Source organism: Meriones unguiculatus, chromosome 5, assembly GCF_030254825.1.
Source record: "Meriones unguiculatus strain TT.TT164.6M chromosome 5, Bangor_MerUng_6.1, whole genome shotgun sequence".
Classification (NCBI taxonomy): domain Eukaryota; kingdom Metazoa; phylum Chordata; class Mammalia; order Rodentia; family Muridae; genus Meriones; species Meriones unguiculatus.
Window position 1 is genome coordinate 92804398 of NC_083353.1, and position 16473 is coordinate 92820870.

General features: G+C 46.3%; 1 protein-coding gene and 1 long non-coding RNA gene across 2 annotated transcripts in view; one reads left to right on the plus strand and one right to left on the minus strand.

Annotated features, from left to right (window-relative positions):
- Nucleotides 1–11611, minus strand: part of Pdzrn3 (PDZ domain containing ring finger 3) — a 228764-nt gene extending 217153 nt beyond the window's left edge. The window contains exon 1 of the mRNA XM_021639497.2: nt 10756–11611. Within this exon, the coding sequence (XP_021495172.1) occupies nt 10756–11478 (723 nt within the window). The 5' untranslated portion in view covers nt 11479–11611. The remainder of the gene's footprint in view (nt 1–10755) is intronic.
- A 1282-nt stretch (nt 11612–12893) lies between these two features.
- Nucleotides 12894–16146, plus strand: LOC132654248 (uncharacterized). Its single transcript, XR_009591902.1, has 3 exons — nt 12894–13212; nt 13383–13423; nt 14040–16146. It is a non-coding gene; the product is annotated as an uncharacterized LOC132654248 (long non-coding RNA).
- Nucleotides 16147–16473: the final 327 nt, after the last annotated feature.

Consider the following 16473-nt stretch of genomic DNA (forward strand, 5'->3'; position numbering starts at 1 on the left):
TCACATATTGCACGTACTGCCATGAACCTCTTACTGGTGTTTTTTTGTTTGTTTGTTTGTTTGTTTTAACCCAATGATTTTTCACTTAAAGACAAGCCACACACGAGTGGTCCCCTGTGATGCTGGGCCCTAGCATCAGCCTAGGTAAACGGACTTTATGATGTTCTTGTGGGACAGAACGGCCTAACACATTTCTCAGAACATCTCGTTGAGTGATGTGTTACTCCACTTTGATTGTCTGAAAGACACTCGCCCGTGGTCTGCTCTTTCAGCACGGAAGAGTGTGACCTGCCCTCTAGGGACAAACTCCCTAAGTATTTCAATCTTATTTTGTCACTCTTCTCTGACTTCAGAAGCTTGGACTCAGGCCATCACTGATCAGCATGGCTCTTCCAGCCTCCATCCCTGCCGCCACCACTATGAACTCTTTCTAAAACTCCTTTTTGCCAAGTGGCAGTTGTTTCTGGCTCAGCACAGTTGTGGGCTCCTGAGACGGGGCATGCTTGAATTGGAAAATTGCCCAGTGGATATAGGGAAAATGGAACTGACAGACCTATTGACCAAGAGGCTGTCTGGGGTGACAGGACACCTCTCGGCTGACTTTAGATTAGCAAAGTTCCTTGAGGCTCACACAGCTGGGAAACAGGCCCCTCTGTTGACCAGTGGCATGAAAGTGCTGTGTATCTGGCAGTCGCCAAGCAAAGAATCTGCAGAGTTGGGGGTTGGAGGGACCCGGAGACAGAGCCGAGCTGTCTGCTAGCAGTTCTGTAAGGAAGGGCTTGGGATGTCTTCACTCCCTACCCTCGAAGGCTTTTGTCCTCTTTGTAGTTCAGACTTTGCCATTCTCAATGAAGCAGCATAGACTAAGGCCTCCTTGTAATTCAAATTCCAGTTGAAATAAAGGGTTCTTGGAGGAAGAACAGAAGGGGACACTGTTTGAGCCTAAGGCAGAGGGGGGTTCACAGAGTTGATACTTGAATATAAGTTTCATTTGGATGAGACTGCCAAGGGCACAAGAGCAGGATGTGTGGCTTACCAAGACAGATGTAAAGAGAATGGAATGAGATGAAGGGCCCAGGAAGACAGGTAGGTGGGACAGAAGGACGGCTTTTGTGGGGGTGAGGGGGTATGTTCTGCAGAATCACACACACACACATCTGCAGGCTAAACAACATGTGTTTGCAAAATAAAAAACAGAGACAAAGAGTTCTCACTTCTGTCTTTCTCAAAAGTTTGCCACATTCTTTAAACAAACTGCAAGATCCCTGAGTGTTTAATTTTGTATTTCCATAGGCTAAGTTTCAAATCTGTATTTCTAATTTTTGCCACTGACTCATTTGCTGTTCTAGTGACTATTCATAAGCAATGATTCACAGAAATAACCAAACACAACACAAAAACACCACCATTATAACCTCAAATGTGACATCCTTAATGTGTCGCCGAGGGTGCGTTATACTGTGAATGTTGTATGCCCTCAATATTCAGACGTTAGGAGGTTGGGAAATGGCTCAGTCAGTAATGTGCTTGCCTTGCATGCAATATGACTGTCACAAGGGGTGCCAGTGCACAGATGTAATCTCAGTCCTGGGGATGTGGAAACTGGCGGAGCTCTGGGGCCATCTGGCCATCCAGCCTGCTATACACACCAAGTTCCACACCAAGTGACTCAAAGACCCTGTCTCAAAAACTAAGGTGGACATAACCAAGGAATAACACTGGACTATACATCCTCTCCCTAAACCCCCTCTCCCCATTGCACATACCTGTACATATGTGCACACATACACACACACACACACACACACACACACACACACACATTTTAAAATTTCTTTAGTTAAAACAGTAAGACTCAAAAGGGTGATAATATCAGTGAAAGACGGGAGGCATATTGAAATGTGCTTAGGGATTGGTGCCTTCAAAAGAGCCCCCAGAATTTGCCTTTTCTATAAAGGCATAGAATAAAATAAAAATGTCTGCAAACCAAGGCCGCTTCAGCCCTTCATCCAACACTGAATGTGCCATATTCGTGTACTTGTGCTGGCCTCTCAGACTCCAGAGCACAAGAAACCAATTTCTACTGTTTACAAATTACTCGTTTTATGGCATTTTTGTTATAGCAGTTCAAGTGGACTAAGACAGGGTGGTTAAGAATTTGTGAAATTCAAGGACAAGTCTTGAATGCGATCTTCCTGACATAGCATCCTGAGTACTATGGTAAGAGGTTTGTTTTGTTTGTTTGTTTTATTTAAACATCCAAAAACCCACCCCAAAGCATTTTCTTTGCCAAATTACAGAAAGCAAAGTCTACGTCACTTAACAGCTGTAAAACCATTATGTTCCTGTTTATAGGAACTGGGAGCTCCTCTCAGAGTCCCTGAACATCAGGGAGAAGACACGTGTGTTCCTTTAGACCTCCGTGTCTAAGATCTGTTAGCCATCTCACACTAGCTCTACTCTGGGAAACTTGCATCCAACCTGGACTGTCAACCTGATGGGACTCTCTCTCTCTCTCTCTCTCTCTCTCTCTCTCTCTCTCTATTCCTGCAGTGGAGCTATGAGCACCTGAAAATAGCTGCTAGCAAACAGGGTGAACTGTCTGCCACGGATTCATCTTGGCACATCCAACTCCATTTCCCATGGCTGTGGTTGCTTCAGGCTACACTCATACTAAGGTTACACACTGCCTTTGCCCTGTTACACACCGGTAATTACACATATGGCATGGGTGGAAAAGATGGCCACCCAAGCCCATCTGTTAGTTATTTTCTTTACAAGAGTAATCATTGTGTTATACCAATCCTTTTCTTATTGGAACTAGCTTATTAGGGCACCATTATTGGGGGTAGGGGGAGAATGGTGGCCTGACAGATTCAAAGCTTGGGTAGGCAAATAATAAGAGGTAGAGGTGTTTTCAATTCACAAGTAGTGTCTGACTACTCCTTTGACTTAAAGATGCTCAATTTTGCCTCTGTAACAAAGTCCACCACAGTACCTGGCAGTCAGGATACAAGGACAGGAGGAACTGAACAGCAGAATATAGTTGGAAGGATTTTATCTACTTCCTACTACAAACACCTCTTAAAATAGCTTGGATAAAAATGGAAGAAACAAAGTACTAGAACAGCCTCCTGGACACTATTACTGTCTTTCTTTTTGTCTATTTTACCCATGTGTCTTTGATAGCCAAATTCTGATTTGCTTTGTACTCCTGATGCATTGCACAGGATCTGTGACCATGACAATTACTTCAAGAGGTGAAATCCATGGGTTGGAAACCAAGAGAAGAACCAGTAGGAGCCAGGGGAACATAGTAGGCAAGGTAGTAGGCAACTTTCTGGGCTCTGAGCCTATCTACACTAGGAGTGTACGGGTCTCAATGAGGATGAACTTGAAGACTGTTCACACGCTACGCCTCTGTGGCGCTAGGCACAGATGACAACAGTCCTTCAAGGCCTCTGTGGACTCCAGGAAAAGCACTTCTTAGAATGATAAACTGTTGATGAGGTTGGAAACTAGAAAGCCATTGTTTTACCACAATTAAGCTTAAGGTTTAGATAGATGTTTTCGGGTTGATAGATATAAGAAAGTGGTTTGTGTACAGAACTTAGGACTCAGCAGGATAGGATAGATAGTGGAATACTTTTTCTAAGATTGCCAAATACAAATGGACTGGACACTGTAAATGTGCTCTTACCTGATAATTTTCATAATTCATACTGCATATAGTTTATTAATGAGAAGGAAAAGGCAAATTTCTTTTAAACAATGGAAACGATGTGGAAGTTTTGGTTTATGATATGTAAACATGTTTTTGTTAAAATTTCAAGTTGGGGATTTTAGTTTGTCCACAGGTGTTAAGTGTCTCATGCAAAGCATGTTTTAGCCAGGGAGAATTAGTTGAATTCTGAGGAATTTGAGGGTTATAAATATGACAGCCCAGAGAAAGAAGGTGCAGCTGCTTAGAGGAAGACTGCTTTCTGCTCCTGCACTTGCTACTTGCTGATTTGCTAGTTAACTGTAGTTCTAGATTTCTGGACAACTGATATTGGTATTGCCCCCAAAAGACTCCTATAACCCTACCCAGTGGGAAGTAGAAGACAGAAATCTGTCCTCTGTCCCCACTAACCTTTCCCTTTTACCTGGTTTTGGGGTGTTGGAAGGGATTGGGATGGAGTAGGGAGAAAATGATAAAAGAAAGATAAATAAATTAGTTTTTTAAAAAAATACAACAACAACAACAAACTATTTTTACTTTTAAATTTTTAGTTAAAACATAATTGCATTTTTCCCTCTTTAACCCCTCCCACGACCCCTTCTTCCTCTCAAATTCATGGCCCCCTTTTCCATGACTATTACTGTTAAATATATGGATGTGTGCATACACAACCTGCTGAGTCTCTTTAGGATTGTTTATATGTATATGATTTCAGGAATGACTAATTGGTATTGGATGAAGTATTCTTATTTTGATAAAAGTGCATGAGATTGAAGTCAGGAAACATGAGGTTTAAAGGCAGCTTTGTACTTAGCATTTCAGCTTTAACCAAACTGATTTAGAATGTTTCTGGTTGGGAGCAGTATTTTTGGTTTTGCTTATTTGTTGTTGTTGTTTCATTTTGCTTTGTATGTGCTATGTGTGTACCTGTTTGTGTTTGTATGCAGGTATACACAAGTACGTGTTCATGTATGTGGGGGCCAGCAGTCTTCCTCAATTGCTCTTTACCATATATGTATCTCTCTATATATCTATACATATATACAAACACATACATGTACATATGTATATATATACATGTATGTATGTGTACATATATATGTATGTATATACATGCATGTGTACATACTGTATATATGCTATTATATACACATACACACACTGAGACAGGTGTGTGTGTGAGACAGATCTGGAGCTCATCAACTCAGCTAGGCTGGCTGGCAAGCAAGCAACAGGGATTCTCTAGTCTCTGCCTCCATCATGCTGGCATTATAGGTATTCACTGCTGTGTTTACCTTTTACATGAGTGCTGGGGATTCAAATTCTGGTCCTCATGTTTACACAGCAAGCATTTTGCTAGTCAGGCTATCTCCCCAGTTTTCTGGCTTATAACATTTTCCAATCTACCCATGAAAACTGAGAAGGCCAGCTGGAGAAGTCTATGCAATGGAGGTGATGCTTCAAGATGCTACACGGTACCCTCAGGTATCAGCAGCTAGTGAAAACTGCTGGATGCTTTTCTTTCCTTTTAAGCACTCTGGGATCCGGTACAGTGAGACCTACCTGACACACAGATTCTCACTTGCCAAATACTTACCCAGAGAGGCATGCATCACCTCCAAACACTAAAAGAACCAGTCATACATAAACCTCAGGAGGATTTCCAACCCCAACTATCCAGTTATACACAGTGACTCCAGTATAGCTAATATGTCTGTAAACCAAATCCTCACCTTCTTTATAAATCACTGAAACAGAATACAACTGTCAGCCCACATTTCTTTCAGCTGAAAGAGGCTGTTTTGTTTAACACACCAAGGAATGGCTATTTGCTAACACTTGTCAGCAGCAAAGAACAGCCAATAGCAAACACAGAATAGACTGATTTCAAAGCCTTCACACATCTGGAATACTTTTTGATACAAGTATTTGTTAAATTAACTTATCTCCACTTCTAAATGACCAAAAAACAGTTTCAGGGATTTGAGGCTTTATACAACTTGATCTGGGTGGATCTCATAGAAGAAAAACAACATCTCCCAAAAACCTGGAAACAATTTGAGGGGTGGATGACATAGGCAAATGTATTGTTTGTAACACAAATCTATTCTTCATGAGCAACCTGAAGGTTTTTTGTTTTGTTTTTTTAATGGCTGGTAAGAGTGCCTGTGAAGGGCTTACAAGGCACACAGGAGGACTCTAACAGGAAGGAGACAGTTCTCAACCAGACAGACCCTTCTAATTAGAGAGCTATAACTAGCAAAAATTCCATGGACAAGGGAGAGTCTTAGGACACCAGATATCATCTATAAGATCAGAGAAACCTAGCTTCTGGATATAGTGATGCTGGACCAAGATGGAAAGGATAGGAAATAAGTTATTTACAAAGGAACAAACCTAAGTATAGGCAAGAGGCCAGAAGATAGGGGTAGAAAATGAGAAGGTTTCCTAGTGAAGAATGATTGGAAACACCATTCCAGGTAGAGAAGAGAGCAGGTTCAAAAGCTCAGGGATAGTTAGAAGCTTGGACGCCTACCCACAAAACCTTCAGACAACAGCGAAGTCAAGAGAAAGGAGAACACCAACAGGTAGACAACAGTGGGATGCAGTCTGCAGAACCATTTTCCTCTTCCCACCGAAGGCAAGAAAAGAATGGAGAGTGAGGTGAAATTTACATTCACAAGAAGTTATTGCTAGAGCTAGGTAAGGAATGATGTGAAACAAAAAGGCATAGAGCGGAACTACTCGTCTAGGCAAGAGATGATGATGTTGGGGTGGCGGTGGTTGAAGGAAAGGCTGGTCTTGTCCCTCGTTGCCAAGCAGCCACAGGTAGATCTGGTTGTCACAGAGCAGGGACTGCTGACTAAACTATTGATGAGGTTGAAGACGAGATAGTCGTAGTTTTACTACAATTAAGCTTAAGGTCTAGATAGATGTTTTCAGGGTGACAGACCTAAGACGGTGGTTTATGGACAGAACTCAGGACTTACCAGGATAGGATAAATAGTGGAATACTTTATTCCAGGATACAGTGCTACCCATGTCACACCACTAGTAACGCAAGCACAGCACGAATCAGCTGGTGCAAATGCTAGCTGTGCTGAAGTTGAGGGCCTCTGACTGCGAGAGAAGATTGTCTGAATGACCTGAAGAAGAGTGAATATGTAGGTGTAAGAAGTTTAAGATGTAAGACTCACAGGATGCCATGAGTGACTGGGCACAGGGGGTCAGAGAGCGGAAGGCACAGGGATGAGTCTTAAGTTTCTCAATGACTCTGAAGTTTCACCACGGGCTTCTCCTTTGCCAGAGAGGAGAACTGAACATGTTCTTGAATGTTTCTGCTCATACTAATAGGTAGGTAGGTCAGGATAGGAAACTGATGGTGGAAGCAAGTCTCTTTAACTGGAGTACAGCACCCACGCCAGGCCTACTACACAGAGATGTGGCCTCGGGCAAGTCAGAGGTATCTCCCTAGACCACTGCTGTTGATGTCAGTTTTAAAATACTGTCCTTGTCTTAAAATGTTTGGACAACGATCTGAAGGGTAGGAATTAATTCAATGGTTGAGTACTTGCCCAACATACTTGCTCCGGACTCCATCATCAATGCTGCACAGAGGGGAAAAGTTCATAAAATAGGATTGCGGATGTAGTTCACTGAAAGCACACAGATGCCAGACTCTGGGTCCCTGACACTGTCCAGTGGGTGAGACCGCGGAATACGGGTCTTTACCACATTCTCCAAGGGTTCCTAGCACACTGGGGGTCTGAAAGCCCTAAGAACACTTTAACTAGAGAAAGCTACACGGTACAGTCTGGCGAAACCTGGGGTGCTCAGGTATTGTCAAAAACTGAATCTCAAGATAATATGGAGTTTGTTTGTGAAGCAAGTCTTATTATATGCTTCAGTTGACAATGGAGAAACAAACACTGGGATTTAGAAAAATATGAAATAAAAATTTTGCATCTGAGAGTTTCCAGGCAACCTAATCCTTCTGCCTCTGGAAAGGGATAAACAGAACCTATGAGGGACAGAAAGTTGGCCCCATGAAATACACAAGTCCTTAAACAGCTCCCAGTGGGAGGGGTTATAGATTACACAGGAAGAGCTGACCCTCTCAGCAAAGGCCATAGAGGGTTAACTTGGGAACAAGAGGAGTAAGATTCCCTAAGACATGAGCTGAGGCTGGCTAAGGGTTAAAGCCAGAGAAGCCAGCTGGGGAGCTTTTGGACATTTTTTGGCTGTCCCCAAAGGTCCATGTAAATGCTGAGCAGGGCTCCAACTTCAGGATGGGGTTTTCTGTCTCTCAAAAACCAACATCTTATTCCTAAGCTTAACACCCCTGATTCTCTGCCCCACTTACCCTACAGAGCTCCAAAACACAGCCACAATTTTGATTCAGGTTTTTTTTTTTTTTTTTGGCTCTAAGAGAGAGAGTTTATTAAACATGGAGAAAGAAAATAAAAGGCAAGAAGAAATAATAAACGATCTCAACAGTGAATGTTGTATGAACTCAGGAGTGAATGGCTTATTTATAAATAAGCATCACTCGGAAAACGACACAGGAAGCCCAGATGACAGCATAAACAAGAGACACTTGGGAAAGCCTTCGAAGGAGCCTGGCGCCTGATTGAAAAGCAAGCTCAACCCTCTGTTTGGGTGACTTGCAAGCTCACACCAGTCTTTTGTGCGCCTGAGCGGTCCTCTGTGAGCCTCAGAGCTGTAAATATTTGCCCTTCGCCCAGAGCTGGCCAGCTGTGGAGACTGCAGCTGACAGACAGGCCAGGGGCCAGGAAGGGGGTGAAGGGATTGAAATTTGCAGGCCCAGTGTGCAGGCATGGGAGAAGGAGCAGGGGAGGGGAAGTGGGGGGAACAGAGCAGACACAGGTCCTTGGGCAAATATGCTCCCTTCTCTGCCAGGCCATCTGGAGCAGGCGGCCAGCAGCCGGGTCCACACTCTAGCAGAAAGCAGAAGCACCCAGCTGTTGAAAATGTGGCACACTTGCTTCCTTGCCCACAGGCAAAGCAGCGGTTCTCAAGTGGGGGGAATGTAGTTCCCCAGAGGACACTTGACAGTATCTGGAAACACCTTGGATTGTTGGAGTCTGGGGGTAAAGTGTACTGGCATCATGTAGGTTGAGGCCAGGAGTACTGCTCAATGTTCTACAGGGCACCTGACAACAGAAACTCCCAGGACACACCCCAACCCAGCAACAAAGGCTTACCAAGCCCCCAGTGTCAGCACATGCCTAGACTGGGCCAAAATCTAACCAAACCTATCTTCTCTGGGAGGCAGAGCCTGAATCCACACCTTTCTCCTGAGTCCCACTATCGACGTTTGGACAGGTTATATAATCTCCCCCTGGTCAGTTCTCTCATTTGTAAGGGTTAGATGAAGTGGGAAGTACCCCCACTGTGGGTGGCCCTTACTAATACAGAGTAACAGGTACTGGCAGTTAGTTATACTGAGACACAGCACAGCTGTGACCAAGAACAGGGACTACAGCAGCATTTCTCAACCCCCCTTGTGCTGTGACCCTTTACCACAGTTCCTTTTGTTGCAGTGGCCCCAACCATAAAATTATTTGGTTGCTACTTCATAACTGTAATTTGCTACTGTTAACAATTTGTAAGGTGAATATCTGATATACGAGCCAAGGGGTAGGGACAACAGATTGAAAACCACTGGATTAGAGACACATATGTGGTCAAAACCCTCCTGTGAACCTTAAAGCCCTAACCTGAGCATGAGTTTGTCCCTCCAGGAGCCTTAGTTTCTCCATTTCACAAAATGGCAAGCATTGTACCTATATTTCTTACTAGAAAGAAAGAGAGAGAGGAAGAGGGAGAGGGGGAGAGAGAGGAGGGATGAAAAAGAAAAGGAAAAGGAAAAGGAAAAGGAAAAGGGAAAGGAAAGGAAAGGAAAGGAAAGGAAAGGAAAGGAAAGGAAAGGAAAGGAAAGGAAAGGAAAGGAAAGGAAAGGAAAGGAAAGGAAAGGAGAAAGGAGAAAGGAGAAAGGAGAAAGGAGAAAGGAGAAAGGAAGGGAAAAGACCAGGAAGAGCTGAGCAGGGTAAACCCTCTTGAGTGGAGGTTGCCATAATTACCCTGGTCTGCAGGGCAGGGGAATGCCACAGGAGTGGTTTAAGGTAATTGCAGTTACTCTCAGGCAGGCACCATGCCAGACTATTTCCTAAATTCTCACCTTGATGGAAACATCATTTCACACTAGAGGTAAACTGAGGCACCTGTGGAGGCTAAGCCACAAGGTCACCCAGCTGGTTATCAAAAGGTGGAGGTCTGAAATCAATTCTAATTCCAGGAGACTAGCACTTAAATTATTACTTTCCAGCCATTGGGGCAGGGGGATCGTTGGGTTCTTCCTGGATTGCCTGGCTGTATTTTCCTCCTTTAAGTCGTTGGGAATGGGGAACCATTCTTTCCAACTTTTTAGAGGGATTAAGCTGCTTGCTCAAGGTCAGCCAGGGAGTTGGCAGGAAAGCACAGGCTTGAATCCAGCCTTTTATACCGGGGGCCTCTCTCCTGGCACCCTCTCGGGCTGCATCACAAAGGCTCTGAGTGTCCCTCCCCACCCCACATTTTCTGGAATCGCAGTGGGTCCATGGATCCAGGTCACCCTGCCGAGTCATGCTCACAAGGATGAGCAGCTTCCCCAGGCTCTGCTGGGGAAGGGCCAAGCCTCCCAACGCAACGGGGACCCTGGAGCCACGTTCTCTATTTCTGCCCTGCACTCGGTTGCGGGTCCCTTTTAGTGTTTGCAGACACTCCCTGGACCCCGACACTGCTGTAGCTTCACCTCACTCTCCAAGCCCTGCCTGTGGGGACCATACTTTCTCAGTTCGGAGAAGTTTAGTAACCCGCACCGGAGTGATGGAGCTGGAGAGCACTGCCAAGAAGAGGGGGGTGGGGGTGGGGGTCAGAGATGCACCTGGGGTGGGGCTTTCGGTCAGCTAAGGCGGGAGGGAGGCCAAAGGGGGAGAGAGAGAGAGAGAGATGGAGAGAGATGGCTTGCCTACCTTGCCGCCGGGCGGCGCGGCCACGCAGCGGCTGAGCGAGTCGAGGCGCGCGCTGTACTCAGTGAACTTCTTCTGGTAGCGCAGCGCGGTCATCTGCAGTTCGAGCTGCGCGGCAGCCAGCTGCGCCACCAGCGACTTCTCCCGCTTGCCGGCCCGCAGCGCCTCCTTCTTGAGCGCCTTGTGCAGCGCGCCCAGGCGGGCCTGCAGCGCGCCGTTGTGCGCCCGCAGAGCCCGCGCGCAGCAGTGGCCGCCCGCGCGCTGCTCGCCGTGCGTCAGCGGCAGCCCGCACCCCTCCTGGCAGCGGCCCACGGGCCGCGCGTCGCACGCGTCGCGCATGTGGCCCTCCACGTCGCGTCGCAGCAGCAGCTGGCCGCAGCCCGCGTGGCGGCAGCGCGCGGGCGCGAAGTCGCAGCGCTCCAGGTGCTCGGGCAGGTCCTGCAGCTTGACCACCCGGCCGCAGCCCCGCGCCGCGTGCGCGCACTTGATGTCCAACTTGAGGATGAGGCGCTTGAGAGGCAGGACGTGGTTGAGCTCCTTGGCCGATAGGCGACCGCGACAGCGCGAGGGGCAGCTGCCCTCCTGTACTACCCAGGGCAGCACGCAGCCGGCGCAGAAGACGTGGCCGCACGGGGTGGTGAGCGGGTCCTCCAGGACCTTGTGGCACAGGGCGCACTTCAGATCTGGGTCCACGTCGCCGTCGAAGCGGTCCAACTCGAAACCCATGGTGGCGGCCGGGGCCCGGTGTCGCCGCCGGGCGACCGGCCGCCCCCTCCCTCCCTCCCTGCGAGGCGGCCCAGACACGCCGGCTACGCCGCCCGCTCTCTAGCTAGCTCTCCCAGGACTGAGCCTAATTGCTCCAGACTTCCTCGGAAAATGCCCGAGGAACAGGACTCCTCCGGCCGTATTGGCTTGAGCGCGAGCGCACTCACATCCTGCCTCCGCGGCCTCGCGACCCCGCTTCTGCCAAAGGGACGGGGCAGCCGGGCAGAAGAGGCTGAAGTGACCACGAAGTAATGAGACCTACAGAGATGCGAAATGGAAACAGCCACTCCCCCCCACCCCCACCCCGAAATGGGTCTCCTCTCCGCCTCTTTTGAGGCTTCGCTAAAAGACAAAATACGCCAGCAGAGAGCATCTCGCTGTGTTTGGAGTTGGCGTCTGTGGCTCTATCCCGTAGAAGTTTCCTGCAACATCAGAACTTTTCACTCCCCATCTCCTCCTTTCCCTTGTGTCTGGTTTTAAGAACGAAACATAGGCAAGGCCCCGCTATCTCTGTATTTACGGTCTTTATTTATTTATTTCTCTCCGGGGAAAGTTACAGCCGCTGCAGGACGCTCCTGCTGAAACTTTGGTTGCCACCAGAAGACCTGCGAACTGCAGTGTTTAAAAGCCAGAAAGGTTTCTAGGACCAGAGGGCGACTTTGCAGGAATTAGACCTCCCCTCCAGCTGTCTGAGTGTGACAGGCCAGAGCGGTGGGCTGGGTCCTCTTCCCCTCACACCTCTGAAAAGAGGGCACTGCAGCAGTATAGCATGCATTTTGCTGGGAGTTTCTAAATCGGTCCCTTTAAAGACCCGCGCTACAGTGTTGTGAGAGTTCACTTTAGGTCCTCTTAAAAACTGTACAATCCCCCACCCCCACCCCGACCCCATTCCTTAGAGCTTTGACTCTGGCGGTAGGAGAGTTGGAGGAGCTTAGAACTTCAAGTCCTTGTAGCAACACCCACCCAACTTCGTCCCTTCGGCTTGCTTTTTTGATTGTTTTTGTTTTATCTCCACCTCCCCGCTGGAGAAGTGCAGAGTCGCTGCAGAGGACGCTGCCGATGAGCTCTTGGGAATCCTGTGTCCTTTCAGATTGTAAACCAGAGGTTCTCGTGGAGCCTGAGAGTCCACGTTGAAAGAACCTACCAGCCACGCGGAAGCTGCTGGTCTTTTGGACACTCTGGATTTCAACTTGATTGAAAAACCCTTGCCATCCTGGGCTCTGCCGTTTCTCTTCTACTCCAGGGAAGCTTTTCAAGCAGAGTAGCGAGTCTCACGTTGCAATCTGCAGCAAAAACACTTGTGAGTGTCAAATCGCCACTTTCGGAATTCCAGTCTAAGTGGAAAGTTCATAACATAGCATCACCTATGCCTTCGACAGTTATTTATTTATTTTTTTCTTAAACCTCCTAAGTCTGTAGACATTCCTAAGAAACACGCAGTCAGTCCTGGTGAGAGTGAAGTCAAGTTCTGGAATCCTCATTCCGAATCTGCTGCCAGATTCTCGAGAGAATCTGGAAACAGAAAGCTAAGTGTTTTGTATTTGTTCCAGACCCCCCCACCCAGGAAAAAAAAATAGGATTACAGCATTCATTTTGTCTAATTACTTTTACTTCTGTCCTTTACAGGGCTGCTGAAGACCCATGACCTTCACTACCGAACTGCTTCATTGGAGGGAAGGAATTGCCTTGATGTCTGTAAGGATTAGTGTTCTGTACTGACCTCTGCCAAGCTGTTGCTAGCAGGATTGTTCAGTGCATGGTTGAGGTCTCCCAATGGTGTTCTTTAATCCTTGCTGGTGGCATTTGGTGTCTAGTTTTGATACTTTTGTGTCATTGCTTTAATCAATGAATGCATTTCTTTCTAGAGGATTCCAAGTGGTGTGAGATGTTCCTGACCTTTGTTCAGGTAAGCTCCAGCAGGGAAAATCTTGTGTTGGTGCATTTATTAAGCTACTCATGGGCTCTCACATAAAGGTAAGAAGCAGCTTCTTTCAACCAAGGTGTGTGGGCTTGTCAGTTTCATAGACAAGCTAGTGTCAACAAGGTGATAATCTTCAAACCAAACTGGTTTTAGGAACAGAGAAAACTCTGCAATACACCATAAATGGGAAATTAGCACTTACTTGAGAGGTGCCATTCAGTTCAGAGCTGTCCCCTCCACCCATCTGTGGCCCCTGATGACAGATTGGGGGTGGGAGGGAGGCAGGCTGTAGAGAAAGAGACACAGCTGAGACCACAGAGAGACTGTCCCCTATTGTCATTTTGCCCCTTCAGGCAAAGGCAAAGTCTTCAGAAAACCTCTCCTCATTAGTTAACTTTAGTATTAAAATTCTTGGAGGTCAGCAAAAACCAAGCCAAGTAAAGCTCCTGGAATGTGTGAGTGAGGGGAGGGGCATGCATATTGTTCTATTACTGGATTGAACAGACAGGAGAACCAAGAGACAAAACTATTAAGAAAAAGTAGAAATCAGGGCATCATCAGTTTTTTGTTTGTTTGTTTGTTTGTTTTTGTTTTTTACTAGTGACACACTCAACTAGACCATCCTTTGTTGTGAAGCTGTCTTCTGCATTCTGGGGTGGTTAGCAACATCTCTTGGTGATGTCGACTGATGCAGTGGCAAAGCACGACTCTCACCCACCACGCATAACATTCAATCACTGTGTTTCCTGAAGAAAAGCTGCCTCAGAAAGAGAACTACTACAGTGTTTGAGGGCAACCCTCTCTTCATTCTAAAGCCAAATGCTGCCAGCAGCTGGCATCCTCAGCTGGCTGAAGAATCACGAAGTGTAGACAACAGAGAGGGAAGGGAATGCTACACTGAAAAGTGAAGGCTTCACTCTGTCGAATATGCAGCTAAGCTCCAGGAAGATGAATTCTAGACACACCAAGCCTCCCAAGAAAAGACTGATTTTTTTCTGACCTGGATTTCATACTCACCGGTCTCAGCAGCATCTGTGTGTTGAAATATGGGCAAATCTGGACAAAGAGATTTGCAACTTTGCAAATCTTTATAGTCTTTACCATCTCTGTCATCACCTTTCCTTTTTAGAACCTTATTCTGTGCATTCTCCCATTCAGGTTTGACCCTTCATAGTTTCTGAGATCAGGCACTCAGTTCAGATCCTGGCTGGCCTCATTTCCTCTGCCCATTCTCAAGCCAGGCAATGGAATGGCTTCACTTGGACCATATGGAGGGAAGGTAGAAAACAGTGGTTCACTTCCATATTTGCTGCTCTGAATACATAGTTTTCAGGTTTCTGACATCATATGAGAGACACATCACTGTTTCTAAAATGTGGTGGGAAAGAGCACAAGGGACATGAAGGATGAGATCTATGACTGAAGGACCCCTTTCCCCCATGCTCACAGGTGCTGCCTCTGAAGACTCAGACCTAAAAACAAAACCCAGAATTCCAGGAGTCTTTAATACACAGAAAAATTTCAAATTGGAAAATGATTTTTTTTTGTAGCCTTTTAGCATCATCACCCAGTGTTGCCTTTAAAACAAACAAACAAACAAAAACAAAAAGACAGACAGACAAACAAACGTCTTGAAAGTACTCCGGTTCAGGCCTATGATCTAGGAACTTATTAATTTTAATTTTTCTCTTGGCACTTTCACCTCCACTCTCATTTAGTCAGCCTGTAAAATTATGATGTTAATCATTGCCTACCTAGCACACGGTAATAATTGCTAATTAACTAATTTTTATATGTAGAAACCTGTGAAGACATTACATGGGTGCTAGGCATTATTATTGTCTGGTGGTGCTAAAGAACACTGTTCTGTTTGAGGGAGACGGGTTACAGTGTCTGCCTACTCTCCGTGGGAATGGAAGCTTAGAAGGCCCATCCCTCAATGCATCATCTCCTCCCTGATTGATCTGACAAACACAATCCTGAGGTGAGATGGTACTTGCCTGCAACAAGCAGTGTGGCGGGCAGTATTTGACGAGGAAGCTCTGCAGCAGAATTTCAGTTGCTCTGGGGTTGGCACCTGCTGGGATCTAAATGTCAAGGACAGAACGTTGCAGCACTCCAGGAGGCCTCCCGTTCTTTGAGCCCAGTACGCAAGCGCCTTCACGGAAATGCTCTTCAGGAGCTGGGAGAAGGTTCACTCCGTAACTTGTGAAGTGCTTGTTGCGGGTGAGGATCTGAGTTCAGGTCCCCAGGACCCAAAGGAGATCTGGTGCAATCTCAGTGTTAGGGAGGTAGAGACACACAGATCCCTAGGTCTCTCTAGCCAACAAGTCTAGGTGAATTAGTGAGCCCCAGGTTCAATGAGAGATTCTGTCTCAAAAAATAAGATGAAAAGTGATTGTGGAAGACACCCAGTGTCAATGATTATGCATACCCGCATGCTCACATGCCTGTACATATACCCCCTCACACACACATACACACACCACTACCATTACATCATCCAGAAAAGGAAGTTTACCTTTTGCTTTATTTCTTAGTGATTTTCAAAGCTTATAAGAGAATTCTCTTCTTCTGGGGTAGCTTTGCGTGAGTCACTTTTGAACCAAGAAACTGTGACATCGGTTTTGTTTGAAATCTTGTCCTGAAACTGTGGCTTCAGTGCCCAGATCAAGTGGGCACTTGGCAATTAAAAAGTCTAAACAAAACACGCAACAGATTAGTTCTCTGATGGCATGGCATTTCCAGGATAATCGTTTGTTATATTTCAGTAAACAAAAGCCACTTTAACCGTTCATTCTCTTTCCACTGTTGCGGCACAGGTACAGACATGCAGTGTTTCCCAGAGCTGGCTAGGAGCTTGGGGAGACAGGGACAAAAAAAAAAAAAAAAGGTTATGTTGGAAAAACTTTACCCATGGTCATGTTCTCTACGCAGGTGAAATGGAAAATGTGTCCAAGTGTTGGCTGGCATATGCTGAATCGTGTTGGCAAAAGCACGCTCCATTTTGACAGAACAGAAAGAGGCTTAGAAGT